Here is a 21,221-nt window from a genome sequence, read left to right as displayed (position 1 = left end):
GAGTGAGAGTTAGTGCCTGCCTGGGAACAAGGCCCCCAGAAAACTCACTCTGTGAGGCAGAGGAGTCAGGCCCTGCTGAAAGCCCCCAGGCAGTAACCTCTCCGTCCAATGCCCACCTGCAAACCTAGCTAGCCCCTCCAGCTCTCTGATATTCCAGACCCTCATCTGGGAGATTCAGTCCCCAGTAGGGGTTAGAAGCATGGCCTTGGCGTCTCCCTGAGCTGGGTCTGCATCCCAGCTCCCACACAGTGTGGTCTTCGCCCTTCTGTACCTTGATATCTTCATCTGTTAAATGGGCCGTAACACCCCCATTGACCTGGGTTGTGAGGATTAAATGCGTTACTATGTGTCAGATACTCAGTAGTCATTGTTACTGTTGATGATGATAGTTCTCCTATTAGCCGAACAAGGTAATTGATAATCGCCTTTTACAAGTTGTGGGACATCAGAATTTTATTGTGAATAAAAGGGATTTATCACATAGGGTAAGATGTGCGCCTTCTTCTCATCCTGGGCTGGAATCTTTACAGTCCAAAATACATGTATTTCTCTTAACACAATAGCCAAGAAGATCTTCACCTGGTTGTAGACTGCTCTTGTGGTGTGTCTCCCTGAGTCTGCTCCTTGCTCTTGGCTAAATGCATCCCCACGCACCTCCCTACCCTCAGCCCCCACTGTGTCCTGGATCAGGATTTTATCTCCTAATTGTCTCTCCAGTCAATTCTTTTCTCCCCGTCTCGAGCCCCTGGGCTGGACCATCACCTCCCCCAGACCCTGCAGCAGCCCCTGAGCACTCACCACGAGCCCCTTCCCTCTGGCACATCTGAGCCAGCCCCTCCGCAGCCTCGTGGTGGCCAGGGTTTCCTCCTGCTCCTCTGCGTGGCCCACAATCCCTCCTCCATCTTTCTTTGTGCTCCCTGCGCTGTGCTCCACACCCCTCCTCCTTTCACTCTGAGCCCTCATCCCATCTGCTTCCATGTCTGTGCCTCCATTACCCTCCATGAACCCTCCTCCTGCCTGTTCCCCTCAGTGTCTGTGAACCCCAGCTCTCTGCTCCCCTTGCTCTCTGTGCCCCTCACTCTTTGCACATCCTCACTCTCTATGCCCACTTCCTTCTTGTCTCCCCTCAGTCTTCCTTTTTTATCTATTTTTATTTATTTTTGTGGCTGCATTGAGTCTCGGTTGCAACATGCCAGATCTTTGATCTTTGTTGCGGCGCGCAGCGTCTTTTATCACTGTCATGCACAGACTGTCTCATTGCAGTTTAGGGCTCAGTAGTTGCGGTGCACAGGCTTAGTTGCTCCACGGCATGTGGGATCTTACTTCCCTGACCAGGGATCAAACCCACATCCTCTGCGTTGCAAGGCAGATTCTTTATCATTGGACCACCAGGGAAATCCCTTCCCCTCATTATTCTTGCTTTTCTTTGCTCGCCTTGTGCCCCTAGATCCTCACTCCGCAGAAGGAGAACCAGGCCTCCAAGGGTGATAAAGGACATGCTCCCGCCCACCTCTCCCCCATCCTGGGCAGACGCCTTTCCTCCTCAGATCTCGTTCCTCTGCCTCCTCCTCAAAGGCACTGATTCTGAGACCCTCTGAATACTCACCTCTCAACTGCCCATCACTCGTTAGTTTCTTCCAGAATTCCTGCAGCATCAGATTCCCCCTGTCTCTCAGAACCACCATGTCCCACCATCCCCAGAGCCCAGGACCTAGGAGTAGAGGGAAGCTGTTATCAAAGTGTGTTTAATGGAACCCTAGTTTCCAGGTTTATTCTCTGATGCAGATGTTCGGTGACCAAATGTATTTGGGAAAGTACTGGGCTAAGCCAAGCTGAAGAACGCTTTCTCCTGTAGCTCTTGTCAGAGCATCCAGTGTGCTAGTGGATTTGCACAGTCCACAGAGAAAGCAGGTGGGTCCAGGTTTGATCACACGTCCCTGTTTTCACACCCAGGGCTCTGTGCAAACACCCTTTAAGAAACAATGGTTTCTAGTTGCAGTTCTGGGCCCTGGAATGAGAGGATGCTGGGCGTGGATACCAGCCCCATCAATAACTAGTTCTTTCCATCTTGACCAAGTGACTTGGCTGCCCCGAACCTCAGTTTCTTCCTCTGTAGAGTGGGAGCGGTAACCGTGCTCACATCTCAGGGCTGTCTGCAAAGATTCCAAAGAGGAGGCACTGAACACAGAATAAAGGTTCAGTTTCTGAACAGTTGACTGTTCATTGTGACCAGCTTGGCATGGAGCCATTCTCAGTAGCCAGCAGATGTCACTGCCATCTCAGACAGCTCATGAAAGCACAGCCTCGGGGGTCCCCAAACTTGCCGTTTTTTAGCCACCTGACAGACAAATGCATGGCAGCTAGAACAGGCTTTTGCTTCTCTGGCTTAACCAGTTCTACACCTGTTACTTCCAGACTCGGGACCAGACACATTTTCACCCCTTCTATTCCATTGGGCGGTGAGAGTGCCGCCTGCTTCATCAGACGCTGAGCTATTTCTGATGGTGACCTTCTTGGTGTCTGTAGCTGGCCGCCACCTCATCCTCCTCCTCTTCCTCCCCCAGATGGCCTTCAGAGATCTGCCTGTCACAAGCCAGATCTGTCCTTCTGGACGCTTTCCTCCTGCCCTTCTGCACGATGGGACCCAGCCTTGAGGCAGAAACATGTGGCCTTTTATTTATGCTGAGCTCACCTGTTCTCGGCCTGTGGGTGAAATGCATTAGAGTTGCAGCTGTTGGAAAAGATATCTTGTATGGTTGGAAAAAGAATTATTTGCTTTATTAGAAAGCTTTTTTCCATTTTCTGTGGTACTCTTTGCCATGTGTTAGCCCGTTGCTCCCCCAACAGCCTCTTAGGCAAATGGAGATTATTCTTCCCACTTGGTGGATGAACAAACTGAGGCCAAGAGATTCTTTATGACATTGGGCTCAGCACCTGATCGGACTCTGATACCATCAGACCTGCCCTTCTAGAAACAGACAGGGTCATCACTCTAAAACCAGACTGAATGAGGCAGAACTTCCAAATGATTACTATCTTCAAGAGTCATATTTACTATGGGAGGCCCTAAATTTAAACTAACTCAAAGTTAGTGCCATTCCAGGATGTTTTTTAATCTCTGCTTTTGAGTGTATTGTCCAGCCATTAGGTGAACCTCTAAAACAGGTATCAGCAAATATTTTCTATTAAGGGCCAGAGAGCAAATATTTTCATTGTTGCAGCCAGAGTCTCTATCACAACTTTGCCACTCCACCACTGAAGCAGTAAAGCAGCTAAATGGTGACCTTCTCGGTGTCTGTAGCTACAGTCATTCATAATGATTGTAGCTGTGTTCCAATAAAACTTTATTTACACAAACTGATGAAGGGTCACATTTGGCCCAAGGGTCATAGGTTTTCTAACCTTTAATTTAAAACAAAGCTGTCCAGTAAAAAATAGAATGCAAGCCACATAAGTAATTAAAATTTTTCTTGTAGCTACATTTTAAAAAGTAAAAATAAATAGGTGAGTTCAACTTTAATAGTATATTTTATTTGACCCAATATGTCCACAGTATTGCTTGCTTCTTGGAAGGAAAGCTATGACAAACCAGGACAGCATATTAAAAAGCAGAGACATCACTTTGCCAACAAAGGTCCATATAGTCAAAGCTATGGTTTTTCCAGTAGTCATGTATGGATGTGCGAGTTGGATCATAAAGAAGGCTGAGTGCTGAAGAATTGATGCTTTTAAACTGCGGTATTGAAGAAGACTCTTGAGAGTCCTTTGGACTGTAGGGAGATCAAAACAGTCACTCCTAAAGGAAATCAGTCTTGAATATTCATTGGAAGGACTGATGCTGAAGCTTCAATACTGTCCACCTGATGCAGAGAGCCAACTCTTTGGAAAAGATCCTGATGCTGAGAAAGATGGAAGGCAAAAAGAGAAGGAGACAGCAGAAGGTGAGATCTAGATAGCATCATCAACTCAATGGATGTGAATTTAAGCAAACACTGGGAGATAATGAAAGGCAGGGGAGCCTGGCATGCTGCAGTCCATGGGGTCACAAAGGGTTGGACATGACTTAGCTACTGAACAAAAACAAAAAGTCCACAATATTGGGCTTCTCAGGTGGCTCAGGGGTGAAGAATCCGCCTGACAATGCGGGAGCCTAGGGTTCAATCCCTGGATCGGGAGGATCCCCTGGAGTAGAAAATGACAACGCACTCCAGTATCCTCACCAGGGTAATCCCATGAACAGAGGAGCCTGGCAGGCTACAGTCCATAGATTCGCAAAGAATTGGACATGACTGAGCGACCGAGCACACGCGCACATCCACAATATTATCATTTCCACATGAAATCGATATAAAAATTACTCAGATATTTTACATTCTTTTTTTTATTCTAAAACCTAGAAAATCTCGTATTTTACACATACAGCTCATCTGAGTTTGAATAGTCACATTTCAAGTGCTCACTGGCCACATGGGCTAGTGCTTACTGTGTTGAACAGCACAGCTTTTGTGGGGCGGGCAGACGTTGTAGGGAGACAGCTGATAATCAGTACACAACTGATAAGCACCATGAATGGACAGTAGAGGGTGCTATGGGTTTGCATGCTGCGTTGCTTAGTCGTGTCTGATTCTTTGCAACCCTGTGGACTATATCCACCAGGCTCCTGTCCATGGGATTCTCCAGGCAAGAATACTGGCATGGGTTGCCATGCCCTCTTCCAGTGGATCTTGGTGCTATGGGCATAGACCGGGAAACAATAACAGAATCTTCTGGCACTTGCCCCTACTTCTGCCCTGAGTTCCTTTTTAGAAGTCAATTTTGTTGTTCAATTGCTCAATCGTGTCCAACTCTTTGCTTTCCCATGGACTGCAGCATGCCAGCCTTCCCTGTCCTTCAGTGTCTCCTGGAGTTTGCTCAAACTTATGTCCATTGAATTGGTGATGCCATCCAACCATCTCATCCTTTGTCGTCCCCTTCTCCTCCTGCCCTCAGTCTTTCCCAGCATCAGTGTCTTTTCTAATGAGTCAGCTCTTTACATCAGGTGACCAAAGTATTGGAGCTTCTAATGTATCAAAGTATCTATTCTAATGGGTTCTAATCAGTATTCTAATGTATCAAAGTATCAGTCCTTCTAATGAATATTCAGGATTGATTTCCTGTAGGATTGACTGGTTTGATCTCCTTGCAATCCAGGGGAAGTCAATAGAACTTATTTTTTAAATATTTAGTTAGTTGCACCAGGTCTTAGTTGCAACCCGCGAGAACTTTAGTTGCGGCATGTGAGATCTAGTTCTCTGACCAGGGATCAAATCCAGGCCCCCTACCTTGGGAGTACGGAGTCTCAGGGCTCACTTTGGCAACACATTACTAAAATGGGAGTGTGGAGTCTTAGCCACTGGGCCACCAGCACAGTCCCTCAATAGAACATTCTTATGCCTTTCCCCAAGCTCCAGCTACTACACATGCTTAGCATGGACAACCATAAAATGAAGCATTCAGACTTTCTGCTGGCTGATCTTTGATGATTCTCCATCTAGGCTTCTGGAGATGAGTTGCTTTTGTTTCTCGGGGCTTTTCTTGGACCACAGGTTAGCGGCACATTAGTCCCTGGCCTGGTACAGACACAGGTGGCATCTCAAGGCATCAGCATCCAAATGGGGCCCGAGTGACTGTCCTCACTGGCTGGGATGGTTTTTCTCTCCAGGAGAAAAGGGGCCCACATCTAGATTCAGAACAGTAATTTCAGCCACCAGACCTGGTGTGAATCTCACTCTGCCATTTACTTACTGGGTGATGTTGGGAAAGATACTTAACCTCACTGAGCCTTGGTTTCCTCATCTGTACAATGGGGATAATGACAGAAGCTACCTCCAGTGATTGGTGTGTCCATGGAGAGAGATGATTATGAATAGTAAGAGCATGTGGTACATGGTGGGCTTGCCAGGTGGTTCAGTGGTAAAGAATCCTACTATCAGTGCAGGAGATGTGGGTTAGATCCCTGGGTGGGAAGATTCTGTGGAGAAGGAAATGGCAACCCACTCCAGTATTCTTGCCTGGAGAATCCCCATGGGCAGAGGAGCCTGGCGGGCTACAGTCCCTGGGGTTGCAAAGACTTGGACACGACTGAGTGAGCATGCACACATGGTACACGGTAAACTCTGAATATTATATTTGTTATTATTATTATTATTGTTATTTGGGCATCAGGGATGTCCCTCCAAACTCTGAATTAATTGCCCCCTCCTCACATTACTCTGGAGACCCCAACATTTGCATCATCTCCTCCTGTGTTCCTTTTTGTCATAGCTGTGTCTCCCACTCAGCTGTGAGTCCCCAGGGCAGGAACTGTGTCTTGTACATCTTAGCAAGAATAAAAACCTTCCCTACATTCTAGAACATTCATTCTGTCCATCACCAGCTTCCCCTAATGGAGAGAGAATTCCTGATGTTCCTTCCACCCATCAAACTGGGTCAGTCTCACCACTCTTACACACTCTCAAGACCCCTGTGCTTTTCCTTTGAAGCGTTTAGCACACGTAATTAATGAATTGTCTGGAGAATCTGCTTTAATGTTGGTCTTCCCACTGAACTGTGAGTCCTATGAGGGTGGGGCTGGAGGCTGCACTATTCATCACTGAGTTCTCAGGTCACAGTGCCTGGCACATAGCAAGTGCTCAGGAAATGCTTGTTGAATGAATGAGAGACTGTCATTCACTCTGGAAGGTAAGCAATCAGAGACTGCTCTCAGAATAACAAGAGAGCTTAAAGAGCTTTTGTAACTGACCTTTTTAAAATCACTTGCTCAACATCCACCATACATTTCTCTCCACCTCTCTTAAATAACAAATTCTCGGTGGACCTTGTAAAACCTTCAAGCTATGCTGTCCAATAGAAATATAATATGATCCACGGATGTACTTTTACATTTTGTAATACCTACATTTTAAAAAGTAAAAGGAAACAGGTGAAATGAATTTTAGTAATATATTTTGCTTAACCCAGCATGCCCCAAAATTTATCACTTCAGCATGCAATCAACATAAGGATAGCTGATAGCGATCGTACAGTCTCTTTTTTTGAACTAAGTTCGAAATCCAATGAATATTTTGCACTCACAGCACATCTGGATTTGGACTCGCCACACTTCCAGTGCATGGTACCAACATGAGGCTCATGGCTGCCATACTGCAAGCTGTAGAGAAACCACTGTGGTTTTCAAATTCTTCTTCCCAGAGTATATACCACTGTGTGAGGAGGCGAGCCTTTTCTCACACCTAAGAAAAGATGAACACAGGTGAATTTGATCATGCAGGATTGGACAGAACCTATCCCCATAAGAGACAAGAAGGAAGGGGTTGATATACCAAGAGGTGACATGCCTGTGGGGCTTAATGCATGCCAGAAATTTTGCAGCCAGCTTTACATTGTGCTGATTCAGTTGATCTTCTAGAAGAACTTTGAGGGAGGCTGTCCTCTTATTATCCCCATTTTACAGATGGGTAAGTAGAAGCATAGGGATTGAAGTGACCCACTTGATCAAGGACAGATAATAAGTGGTGGAGCTGGGATGTGAACCAGGCAGCCTGGCTCCAGGACCTGTGCCTCGGTTGGTCACCTCTGTGAGCAGACTGTCTTAAGAATTGGCCCCTGACATTTCTCCATGATGCTGTCACAGACAGGACCTAGAGTTGGTGCTACCCACTTGGATCTGTTAACACAACAAATTATGTTGGGCCCCTTCTGTGCACCAGACACACGCTCACAGAGCTCACTTGTGAGTGAAAGTCACTCAGTCATGTATGACTCTTTGTGACCCCATGGACTATACAGTCCATGGAATTCTCCAGGCCAGAATACTGGAGTGGGTAGCCTCTCCCTTCTCCAGGGGATCTTCTCAACCCAGGGATCGAACCCAGGTCTCCTGCATTGCAGGTGGACTCTTTACCAGCTGAGCCACAAGGGAAGCCTAAGAATACTGGAGTGGGTAGCCTCTCCCTTCTCCAGGGGATCTTCCGAACCCAGGAATCGAACCGGGGTCTCCTGCATTGCAGACGGATTCTTTACCAACTGAGCTATGAGAGAAGCTCACTTGGAGGGGAGGAATTCAGTAACAGACACTCCCCCGGATGGCATCACTGGGATTTGTAGGAAAAGCCCCACTCTGAAAGAGGGTGTTGACAAGTAGACGCTCTGACAGATTCATCGTTTAGGAAGTTGGCAGCAGAGGGAGAGGTATGTCAGTGTCAGGGAGAATAAAGCTCCATTCCAGTCCAAAGGGGGATGCCCAGCCTGGTGTGTCCTCGAGGAGGTAGGGATGCTGGCCTGTAGGTGCCAGGAGCTCAGCCCAGCAGTATGCCAGGGAGCCCCAGGACTATGCCGAGGGGACTGTCCACCAAGAGCCAGCATCAGGTTAGCTGCAAGGCCAGAGCTCAGAATCCGCAGCTAGGAATGGAGGGAGGAGATGATGCTGAGCCCCAGAAACAAACCTTATGGAGTCTTACTGGCAGGACAAAAAAATGCCCATAAGTAAGAGAATAAGAGCATGAAAGTAGCTCCTCACCACTGGTCATCCAGTTATTGCTGTGTTCATCAGTCAGGAAGCATTTATTGAGCACCTTTGGTATGCTAGGAACTGTTTGATATAACTGTCACTCAACATTTGTTGAAACTGATATCTTACTAGAGATTGAACAATTTCTCTTTAATAAGCAGTGTCAAGAAATATGCCCCAGATGCATCCCTCTTTCCCATAAAACATGTCATATTTGAATCTCCAACATTGACTGTTAATAAAAGTAAAAATAGTAAGAGCTGTTAATAACCTACTGTGTGCCAGGCCCTGTGCTAAGTACTTATATACAGCTTCATTTAACCCTCATAGCCAGCCTAGCAAGTAGTTTCTGTTATTTACCCCATTTTACAGATGAGGAAACTGAGGATCAGAGGGGGCAGTGACTTGCCCAGGATCACATAGCCAGCTGCAGTGGAGCTGGGACTTGAACCCAGACTTTCTACTCCATACTTGGAACCTTCATTTCCCGTCTTCCTCCCCTCAATCCCATGTTTGCGCATGTGGAGAATGATCACATTTGTTTATAGACTCCGATGCCTTGGTCACACATGATTCTTTCTCTTGTTGTTTCCAAAGGTGGTGGCTCTTAGTAAGAGAAGTCAGGAGGCCGAAGCCGCTTTCCTGAGTGTTTACAAGCAATTAATTGAAGCACCAGGTAAGACTTGCTTGGGCTCCATAATTGAATAAAAAACAAAAAGAAACTGCCGTGAGGACTGTTACACAGGGGCCTTCTCTCAGTGGGTTCTGGGGACAGGCCAAGACTCCTGGGCAAGGCCAGGCCCCACCATGGGCAAGAGTTGTGGAGACTGAGGGGGTGTACACCCACTCTGGTGTGATGTGTCCCCAGCCGACTCGTCTGTCTTACCACACTGCCTTCCAGCAACAGTGGGGAGCTTTGGGGAGCTCCTAGTGAGATCTCCTACCTGGGTCTTCTTGAGGAGCTGAGGGTCTTGCCCACCAGAGCCCCCATCCACTTCCCACAAAGAGCAGAAGGCACCCAGTGCTCCCTGGCAGCAGAGGGCACTGGAGGAAAGACTGCAGATGTTTCCGCCAACATGGCACAGCCAACCTCAAAAACTTGATGTTCAGTCAAAACCAAACCCACACAGCACATGCCATATGACTCTATTTACATAAAATATGAAGGCAGGCAAAAATTAATGGCAGCGCTATTCACAGTGGCTGAAGGGGGAAACCCAAATGTCCATCAGTGAATGAACAAGTAAAATGTGGTTTACTCATCCAGTGGAATATTATTTAACCATCAAAAGGGATGAGTTGTGGACACAAGCCACAGTGTGGATGAACCTTAAAAATATTATGCTGAGTGAATGAAGCCAGATACAAAAGGTCACATAGTTTATGATTCCATTTATATGAAGTATCCAAAATAGGCAAATCTGTAGAGAGAGAAATCAGATTAGTGGTTAGCAGTCTGAAGGGAGGAGAGAATGGGGACTGAGTGCTCAAAGGGTGTGAGGTTTCCTTTTCGGGGGATAAAAATGTTTTCATACTAGATAGAGGAGGTAGTTGACCAACATCATGAATGTACTAACTGGCACTGCATTGTTCACTTAAACATGGTAAATTTTGCATCACAGAATCTCACCTAAAAAAAGGTACTCATGCTGTGAGAAGTCAAGAGAGTGGTTTTTCTTGGATGGGGTGATAGTTCCTGGAAGGGGCCTTTGGGCGCTAGATATGTTTTTTGATCTGGGTGTGGATTACAGAGATTTGATCAGATTGAGAACCTTCAACTGTGTCCCTGAATATGTAGATATACTTCTGCAAACAGTTTCCCATTTTTAAAATGGCTCATCCTCTGCAACTTTTTCATTTATTGACCTAGAAATGGGAACCCAGAATGTAGTGATTTGCTTAATAATGGTGGAGCTGGGAGAAGACCCCACTCTGCTAACCCTCTCCACCCAGACAGCCACTCTAATCCATTCCCAGTACTCCCCTCGGCTGCAGGAATTAGTGAGGGCAGGGGTGATTGGGGCTGGGGGTTTATGAAGAAGAAAGTGAGATCCCACCCTAGGCTGAGCCATGGAGAAGGCAAAGTCATTTATAGTTGATGTCAAGGTCGTTGGGAGATCTCTGTGATGGGGATGGGAAAGTCTCTCATTCCATCTGTCTTGGGCAACTGGGGTGGTTTAAATAGTGTCCTCCCCAAATGTTTGTCCACTCTGAACCTCACAGTGTGACCTTATTTGGAAGCAGGGTCTCTGCAGATGTCATTAGTTAAGGATCTTGAGATGAGACATCCTGGACTTACGGAGGACCCTAAATCTGATGATGGATCTCCTTATAAGAAGAAGACAGGGAGTTATAGGGACACAGACACAGAGAAGAGGGCCATGTGAAGATAGCGCAGAGGTTGGAGTGATGCAATTGCCAGCCAAGGCGTGCCTGAGACCACCAGGAGCTGAAAGAGGCCAGGAAGGAGCCTCCACTGGAGCCTTCAGAAGGAGCACAGCCCTGACAGCACCTTGATTTTGGACTTCTGGCCTCCAGAACTGAGAGAGTAAACTTCTGTGGCTTTAAGCCACCTTAGTCAGTGGTGCTTTGTTATGGCGGCCCCAGGAAACTAATACAGCAGCAGTGATGTGACGCTTCCCTCTGAAAGCACATGGACTGGGTGAGGAGGGAAGTCTTCTAGTCTGTTCTACTCAAAGTGTGGCCAGGGGCCAGCAGCATTGGCTTCACCTGGAGCTATTTACAAATACAGAACCTCAGGCCACTGAAGCCTCTGCATTTTAATAAGCTCCCCAGGAAATCTGGGAACACATCACAGAGAAGCATCGGCTAGGTGTAGAAGCTGCACGTGCTCCACCCTCTGCACGGTACGGGCACCGAGGGAACAGGCCTGAGCAGTCTCAGTCACCCTGGCACCGATGCCTCACAGTCAGGGAGAGATGGGACAACTCAGCTCTGGGCACATTCAAAAACTATTTCCAGAACATCTGTTCCATGTCACAACTTGGATACTCGTGAGAGGCTATGCTAGTTTCCCATGGTTCCTGGAACAAACTGCCACAAACCGGGAGGCTTAAAACAACAGATTCTTATTCTCTCTCAGTTCTGGAGGTCAGAAATCTGAAAACAAGGTGTGGGAAGGGCTGTGCTCCCTCCAAAGGCTCTAGGGGAGGATGCTTCCTGGCCTTTTCCAGCTTCCAGTGGCTCTAGGTGTCCCTTGGCTTGTGGCCGCATCACTCCAGTCTCGGCTTTTATGTTCACAGGGCCTTCTTCCCTGTGTGTCTCTATCCCAAATCCCCCTCTCCGTTCTAAGACTGGTCATTGGATTTAGGGGGAAAAGGCAACTCACTCCAGTACTCTTGCCTGGAAAATTCCATGGACAGAGGAGCCTGGTGGGCTACAGTCCATAGGGTTGCAAAGAGCTGGACACGACTGAGTGACTGAACACACATATACACACAGACACACACACAGAGAATCGAACATGGTCACACCTTGAAATCCTTAACTTAATTACATTTGCAAAAGACCCTTTTTCCAAAAAAGGTCACATGTACAGGTTCCAGGCATTAGGATATAGCTGTATATTTTGGAGTCACCATTCAGCCCACTGCAGTGGCACCTGTAGACTCGACTCACTCTTCTCCGGTGCCGTGCTCCAGCCTGCTTCTGCACCCGCAGGAAGGCAGGCTGGCCACATTGGTTTTTTCAATCAGAATGCTTAGGTGGCAAGAATGGCTGAAAGCAGACAGCGCAGCCCTCCAGGCTCTGTGCCTCCCCGCACAGGGACCTGTCCCCCCGTGGCTTGAGGCCAGGACAGCTGTGTCTGCAGCCCCGGTCATTGTCACCCTTACTGAGAACCTCACCAGGCACATGGCCGAGAGGCCAAGAGGCTGTCCCATACCTTGCGGCCTTTTTGCTCATGATGTCTCTGCCCTTATCAGAACTGTCTAGGAAAAAATTTTGGAAAAATGAAACCCCCCCTATTTCCCACTCTTTTCAATCCTTTGGGTTGCACAGTCTCAGCAGTGAATAATGTTGGAGGATGACCAGTACAGACTCCAAAGATACCTGTCACAAATCCACACGCCCAACTACTCCACTGGGCCTCGTAGTACCTCTCTGTAGCACCAGGGGGCAGCACTGAGATGGGCTTGTGTTTCCAGGCTCAGACCCCAGTTCAAGTCCTGCCTAGACCACTTACTGGTTTACTGTAGACGAATTAATTCACCTCTGAGCTTCAGACTTCTCGTCTATAAATTGGGAGTAATTTATCAGACCCTGCCTCATACAGTCATTGGGAGGCTTCAACATGCATGGCACATGGTGGCACTTGCTAAGTGTTAACTGTTGTCATCACCTGTGTGATGACAAGTGAAATTCTCCAAGCCTGGGACTGAGTTATGCTAAGATTGTGTACTCTGAATCCAGTACACAGTAACCACTAGTAATTGTTTGTTGATTGAATTAGAAAAAAGATTCAGACATAGAAAAAGGAAAAAGAGCTATTTAAATGAAAAACTACTTTTTTCAACTAGTGCTTTCTGTTTGTCACATGTTTACCTACTCAGATGGCATTTATTGAGTGCCTGCTGTGTGAACAGGGAACATGGCACTGGAAACATGGCCGTGAGTCTACCGATGCAGACACGGGCCCAGCCCTCAGGGAACTTGCTTTCTGGTGGCAGAGGTAAACAGACCATAATGCAAATAACCTGTTGTCTCAAATCCAGGGGAGCATTTGGGGTAAGGAGGGGCTTACATCCCCCCCTTGGAAAAAGAGCGTCATTTCTGGGGTTCACGATGGGGCCCTCATCTTTCTGGAAGTATGTCTGTTAACACATGAGTCCAGAACCGCAGTGCCAGTCAGGGACCGTGGGAGCTCCCAAGATTGGCCTGGGCTTCCTGGAAGGTTCTCGTGCCCTCTTGCCCCTCTCCCCAAAGAGTCGTTCCAAGCCTGGTGCTGACTCCACGTGTCTGACTTCCCACCTCTACTCCCCAGAAATGGAGGGATGGGGGGGGGACATACATCCCCAGCTGTCACCGAGTTAGAGAGTAGGAGCCTTAACTGATGGAGACATACCGTAGGAACAGCCCCTTCAGGGCTCTAATTCATTTTCAAGACATTTAAGAATAACAAAATGTTTTAATGATTTCTTAGGGGAATTAGGAAGACATATTTTTGTTCTCATTAAATTTTATCCTCAGACACAAGAACCAAATGTCAGATGTGTTGGTGGTGCTCAGAGCTTCCCTGCTCACTGTCCCCGCCACACACACACCGCCCCAACCCCCTCCATAAAAATAACACTCCTGGAAATTTTGCCAGGATGCACACTCTCCTGTTTTTATATTTCTTGACAGGCAAATTATTTGTCGAAATATTTCTTCCTCCCCCCCCGCCCCACCAAGCCGCACAAGTCCTGATTCAACATTTTTGTTTTGAGTGACTGCTGCCAACACAAATCTTTGGCAGAGAATGCGATATAGCGTGATTGCTCAGCAAGTATTTTGATAAGTGTGCAGCCTGTATGTCTGTAATTACGAAAGAAAACCGTAAATCTTTTGGATATTGTTCACACAGATGTGGCGTGAAGTGAGAAAAAAAAGCAGTAAAACGTGTTAAAAGCATAATTAATGTCATTGTTGTGGAGGATGATTTGATTTAAACCTTTCTGACTTCTGTACCGGTGACGGCTGCTTTCTTTATCGCGTTCATAGTCACTAGGTACCGACCCAAGCTTCAGAGAGAGCTAACTTACTGAGTGATTAGTTAACAGGGAAAAAATTTAAATGAAAACAAGGAAAGAGGGAGTAAGAGGGCAGGCCGAGGAACACTGCTGGGGAGATAAGAGAGGTGAGTGCTCCTCCCAATTTTCTTTTTTCCTCTGGCTTTACTTTGGTATTTTTCAGACTGTTGCAGGAAATGGCAACTCCTGGCAGGCGTTTATCTCTCTGCTCCTTCTTTCAAGAGGCAAGGCTGGACAGCTTAGGTGATGGAGCTTGTAGCATCGGACACGGTGGGGTGGAACTCTCAGCTTGGTGTTTTTGAGCTGTGTGACCTTGGGCAGGGACCTGAACTTCTCTGTGCTCTGGTTTCTGTGTGTTTAGCAGAGGGATAATAGAACCTGCTAATCTCTCACCATGAGGATGCTATACCTGTGCATGAAAGCATTTGGCAGGGTTCGATAATCAGCAGCCCATTGCAAAGCTGACATCAGGGTATAAGTGACACGAGTCACACGCCTTGGCTGTGGATTTCACTCAGCTCTGTCAGTTGTCAAGGATGTGGGGTGAGAGATTTAGGGAACAGAGTTACTGAATGTGCAGTAGGAAAATACTCTCCAGTGTTTAAGATCTGTAAATTTTTCTCTGCAGTTATATTATAAGTTGCATATGCCTACTGTCAAATTTCAAAAATACACGAAATAGAAGGAAGGCAGGGGAAACTACGTGCTAGAAAAGCAGTGATAATGTTTCATTGTTCTTCTATCTGATCTTTTCCCCATGTACTTTTTCAAAACAGTCATTCATTCTGCATGTGCCATTTTCAGTTCTGATTCCTTTCACTCACTACAAGCATCTGTATTTCCCTGTGTGATTACAAATTCTGAGTAACTTGGGTTCATCTTGTGTAATAGTCTCGTGCGTGGCTGTATTATAATTTACTGAACCTCATTCCCAACACTGGGCATTTGGGGTCCTTGGGAATGCATGGCATGTTGGAACTGTGCTGTAGTTCTGAGGGTGAGGAAGAAAACTTGGGGAGGAAAATGTATCCACATACTGACCACAAACCCGGGAATAGTCAGAAACACTAAGAATTCTTTTTTCTTCTTGTTGACTTATTTTGTACTCCTTTATTTCTTAGTTACACTAAATATCTTTTCATATGTCATGAACCACTCATATTTAGTCTTTTATGAATCACTGGTTTGCATATACCTAGACCATTTTTCTAACAGAGAAATCATTTTCTTATTGATTTGTGGACACTCTTAGTGTGTTAGGGATATTAACCTTTGTCCTGGTAAACGTGTTTCATAGCTTCTCCCCTAGTTTGCCTTTTGTTTCTTAACTTTGTTCACAATGTCTCTTGTATATGGTACATGATAGGTATTCAAAAAATATTTGCAGAAAGCAGGAAATCTTACCAGATCTTTGCTTTATGGCTTCTTGATTTATTGTCATATTAAAAAAAAAAAAACCCTTCTTGCCTGAAGGTTGTATAGTTTTTTAAAGTACTTTTGTTATCTGAATTTTTAGAAATTTGAATCTTTGAAGCATCTGAAATATGTTGATGAAAGTAGTGAGGGAGGGGGAGAATTTAGCGTTGTGTTTATCCCAAATGACTAGCTCTACTGCCATCTAGTGGACAAGCCACCTTCACAGATAAAGGCAAAACAGATTTTAATGCAACAAGAGATCCGTCATTGTCTCTGGCAGCCCGCACCTCCTTCCCTTCCTCCTTGTACATACATCTGCCTAGCTGGTCCTCTAGGGGTCAAGGGAGCACAGACGGGTAACATAAAAGATTATTTAACCCATAAAAAATGCAAAGTTTAATGATGACAGATTTTCCCAAAGATGATACTTAACTTCAGAAGGCATTGTCCCCCAACCCCCGTTTTCTGCCACACCTTTGCCTCTGCCATTTCTTCTGCCAGGAGTGTCCCCTGCCCTGGCCTCCTACCTCTGACAGCTACTCCTCACTACTCTCTCACTACTCCTGACAGCTAAGGGTTGAAAGATGATTAGAGGAGAGCATCCAGCATGATGCTGGTACACCGTGGGCACTCAGTGAATGGCTGTGCCCTTTCAGAAGAAATGACAGGAGTTTCAGCTGTGGCTTTTCATCAGCTCATTCTCTGAGCATCTGCTGTGTACTGAGCCCTGTGGAAACTCAAACCCAAGTCCTACCTTGCCCTCAGAGTCCAGCAGGGACCACGTGACCCCAAGACAGACAGCCAAATCCAGCAGGAAAAGGGCTCCAAGGTGGGAAGGCCAGGAGGGGTGCTGCAGGGAGAGCCGCCTATGGATTTGGTTTTAAATGATGAGCTACCCTCCTTGCGGATTGGTTTCTTGGGTGCTTCTTCTGTGTCAGACAGTGCGCTCAGTCCCTTACAGAAAGGAGTTCACTTATCCCAACTGCCCCCGTGGAGGTAGGTATTGCCATCCTGCCCTACTGTGCAACTGAAGCAGTGCAGGCTCAGAGAGGTCAAGCCGCTTGCCCAGGGTCACACAGCAGACAGGTAGTGAACACTGAATCTTGATCCCTGACTCCAAACATGGATGCAGGATTAATTTTAAAATTGAAAGAGTTAAGGGATTTCCTGGCAGTCCAGTAGTTAAGACTCCATGCTCCCAATACGGGGAGGCAGGAGTTCGATCCTTGGTTGGGGAACTGAGATCCCACATGCCTCACTGCAAAGCCCCCCCAGAAATTGAAGGAGTTGGGACAGAACCATTAGATATGATATCCAAAGAGAGTGAAAAACAGCTAATGGTCTCTGCTGCCTATAGATTGAGAAGTTCTAGGCTGAGAGGGTGGGCCCCTTGCAGAAGTGCAGATGCATCAGCTGGAGGAAGATCGTTAACCCTCACAGACAAGCACCCCCGGTCTTCCCAGCCCAGGGCTCTAAAGGCTGGTATTATACTTTCACTGAGGGGAAACTGAGTCACAGAGCTCTTAGTTTCAGGGGGCAGAGCCATGTCAGGAGGGACGCTCACAGGATCCCAGGCCACAGCACCCTCTCACTGAGCTGGGGCCACTCCCCATTCTGCCATCTTGTGTCCTGTATCACACCTGACTCCTCCGATCCTCAGTTTCCCCACTTGTGAAATACAGATGCTCTCACCTCATTGTAGGCCCACTGGGTGGATTCAGTGGGGATGGAGGACACTTAACACGGTGCCTGGCACAGGGGAGTAGCCCTGTGTGATTCATTCTGCAAACACTGAGCTCCTGCTGTTTGCCAGGTACTCTACCTAGCACCAGGACCAAAATGCTAAACAAAACACTGTGCCTGCCTGCCTGGAACTTTCTGTGCAGTCCATGGAAACTTTATTTTTATTACAATGGACATGAGTTTGAGTCCCAGCTCTGCTGCTCCCTGACTGGGTAGCCTTTGAGTGAGTAGCTCTACCTCTCTGTGCCTCTGTTTTCTCCTCTGGAAATGCACACTTACCTCCTGGTGCCTCTGGGAGGGTTAAGCGCAGTAAAGCGTGTGAATCCCTAAGCTGGGTATCTAGCACGGAGTAAATGCTCAGGAGAACAGTGGCTGCTGTTGCTGTTGTCCATGGTGTTACTATCACATCACCTACCAGGGCCAAGAAGGAAGACCCACTCCAGCCCCCCTCTGTCCGTGCTTAAGCCAGGAGACCTCGAAGCAGCCGGCCCTGGCGGTAGAGGGAAAAAAGGGTGGCGGGACACCCGGCCTCCAGTTGCATACAAGGGCTGGGCAACCCATCTGCTGTCAAAAAGTTAGGATTAAAGGATCAAAGGGAGGCTCACTGCTGCCGTTGGTAGCCTGAGCCTCCCGCCCACACAGGCAGCCGGAGCCGGGGCCCAGATGGGAGAAGGCTTCTGTCTCAGAGAGACTTTGGAGGGGCACATGCATACTTCTGCATATATGTGTTTCTAAACAGCCTCTCGGACAGCCTTTGCGGCTCCCGTTTCCTAAAAAAGCTCTCAGTGCCACTTGCCTTCAGATGGACACGGTGGGAGGAATGAGACCGCTTTTCCTAGATTCACCCTTCTCCCCCCACAACCCCGTAGACACTTTACAAAAAAAAACACCAACAGCAGCAGCTAGTGGTAGAAGATGGAATAGAGGGTATTCTGTTCGTCTCCTCCTACAGTGGCTTTGGAAAGCCTGGTGTGGGATTAAAATATTATGAATCTACTGGCAGTATTCTCTAGGGGTTTAGATCCAACATAACCAAAATGAATTAGTCATTTTATTAAGCAGTTTATGCATAAAGAGCAAGCTGATGGCTGTAAGACAAAGGCACGCTGCTTCTCGACGACACTCCCCCTCCCCGCCTGCCCGTCAGGACCTGCCACCTCGATGGTTCATATTTGATCTTCCATGTCTGCCAGTGTGCTCAATTAATCCAAAGGATTTGTAGTCAGACCTTTCTGATTTGGGGTCCCCTGTTTGGGGCTTTTTTTATTCAAGTTGAATCTAAAGCCGTTTGATTCTTGCTGCCACTGCCCTTGTCTATATATCGACATGGTATTTTGCAGGAGTGAAGTGGGGGAAATAAAGTCCCGCTCACGGCTCTGGGCAGCCTAGTGTCTCCGTTGAAAGGTTTCCAGTGGAAATGCCGAGCCCGGCAGCAACCTGGGCTCCCAGGCTCCAGACGAGGTGCTGTGGGGATGTTCTGTCACTTCTCCTGACACTAAGATATGAGACTTGCCAGTCCCTGGGTGGAGGGGGCATGGGTCGCTTTGGAGACTAGGGGTCAGTGGGACCCAGCGCTTCCCCAAGCAGGGTCACCTGACTTAGGCAGCAGTCACGGTGTGCCTGGCACAACATAAACTGTGAACACATTGCGTACCAGGTATCACCTCTCTGCTTCCTTCTAGATAAAGTCACAGTCAGGTGCAAAAACATCTTTAATGCCTACAGAACCCGTGAATCTTTCCTTTTAACCTTGAAAGAGCCAGCTTCAAGCTCCAGGTCTTGAGCAGGCAAGGGGGGTGTAACTAGAATTAACAGCACCCTTGGTTTTTCCTTTGTATTTATTTTTATGGGTGAAAGCCCCTTGTTTATAATACAGAATTCAATGATCTATTTACAATAGTGAGATACATATTCCTTTAAAATACATTTAAGTTAAAAACATTGAATCACATAAGGGCAAGTGTCAAGTTGGTAATCTTCAGGGGGGCGGGTGGATGCAGCTGAAGTCGTGACGTGAGGACACCAGTATCTGGCTCTTGGGCCACACGGGGTTCAAATCCAGCTCCACCTTTTTCAACAAGTGGCTTCCCTCTGCTGGGCTGCAGTTTTCTCATCTTGGAAGTGGGGATGATAGTGATGTCTCCTGTGGTTGTTTTGATGATTAAATGAGATATACATACTTGCAAAGTACCTGGCATTTGTCAGGGTGCAGTGTGGGTGGGGGGTGGGGATGAAGAAATGTCAGTTCCCTGAAGCTTTTGGCTCAAGATGCTGGGTGGTCATCTCATCTACTCTTTACCCCAGCTTCCTGGATTTGGGTGCCCTGTCTGCTCCAAAATGAATGGTTGCTAGAGTTGCGGGGACAAAGACCAGAAACTAGCCTGCTCTGAACCCAGTCACCACCCACCAGCACCCAGAACAGCCGACAGGGTGGAGAAGTGAAGCTGGCACCAAGAATTGCCCAGGCATCGCCAGCCTCTCCGAGCCCCACATCTTCATCTGAGTCCGTTGCTGTGAGGATGAGGCTAAGTTGTGTTTGTGGGACAGTAACTCAGGGGGGATTGGTCAGGACCATCTGCCACCCTTTCTTGGTCTGATGGGGGCTGTTTCTCCTGGTGTTTCTCTCTCAGCCTCCTGCTGGCTTCCTCATTTCCTTCAGGGCTCTGCTCAGGTGTCACCACCTTCACAAAGCCTTCCCTGACCTGCTGCTTCAATTAACATCCTCCCCCCGGATGGGGTGGCGGCACATCTCAGGCCAAGCTCTCTCCTGACCCTGCTTTGTTTTCCTTCTCAGCCCCCTTAGAGCCTTTGATGTACCTGTCCTTTGTCTTATCTCTCCTCTCTAGAATGTCAGCCCCAGGAAGGCAGGAATTTACTCTTACTTCAGTTCAGTTCAGTCGCTCAGTCGTGTCCGACTCTTCGTGACCTTATGAACCACAGCACGCCAGGCCTCCTTGCCCATCACCAACTCCCGGAGTTTACCCAAACTCATGTCCATTGAGTCGGTAATGCCATCCAATCATCTCATCCTCTGTCGTCCCCTTCTCCTCCTGCTCTCAATCTTTCCCAGCATCAGGGTCTTTTCAAATGAGTCAGCTCTTCGCATCAGATGGCCAAAATATTGGAGTTTCAGCTTCACCATCAGTCCTTCCAATGAGCGTTCAGGACTGATTTCCTTTAGGATGGACTGGTTGGATCTCCTTGCAGTCCAAGGGACTCTCAAGAGTCTTCTCCAACACCACCGTTCAAAAGCATCAATTCTTCTTCACTCAGCTTTCTTTATAGTCCAACTCTCACATCTATACATGACCACTGGAAAAACCATAGCCTTGACTGGACAGACCTTTGTTGGCAAAGTAATGTCTCTGCTTTTTAATATGCTATCTAGCTTGGTCATAACTTTCCTTCCAAGGAGTAAGCGTCTTTTAGTTTCATAGCTGCAATCACCATCTGCAGTGATTTTGGAGCCCCCCCAAATAAAGTCTGTCACTGTTTCCACTGTCTTCCCATCTATTTGCCATGAAGTGACGGGACCAGATGCCATGATCTTAGTTTTTTGAATGTTGAGCTTTAAGCCAACTTTTTCACTCTCCACTTTCACTTTCATCAAGAGGCTCTTTAGTTCTTCACTTTCTGCCATAAGGGTGGTGTTATCTGCATATCTGAGGTTATTGATATTTTTCCCTGGCAATCTTGATTCCAGCTTGTGTTTCTTCCAGCCCAGCATTTCTCATGACATACTCTGCATATAAGTTAAATAAGCA

At 47.2% G+C, this 21,221-nt stretch overlaps 1 protein-coding gene across 1 annotated transcript in view; it reads left to right on the top strand.

The window, feature by feature from the left end:
• CUX2 (cut like homeobox 2) overlaps positions 1–21,221 on the top strand; it is a 284,617-nt gene that overhangs the window by 215,834 nt on the left and 47,562 nt on the right. The window contains exon 4 of the mRNA XM_081539932.1: positions 9,146–9,224. Coding sequence (XP_081396058.1) covers positions 9,146–9,224 — 79 coding nt within the window. The remainder of the gene's footprint in view (positions 1–9,145; positions 9,225–21,221) is intronic.

This window comes from Giraffa tippelskirchi, chromosome 11, assembly GCF_054371585.1.
Source record: "Giraffa tippelskirchi isolate mGirTip1 chromosome 11, T2T-mGirTip1v1.2.pri, whole genome shotgun sequence".
Taxonomy (NCBI): domain Eukaryota; kingdom Metazoa; phylum Chordata; class Mammalia; order Artiodactyla; family Giraffidae; genus Giraffa; species Giraffa tippelskirchi.
Note: the sequence above shows the minus strand (reverse complement) of the source record. Positions and strands in the feature narration are given on the sequence as shown.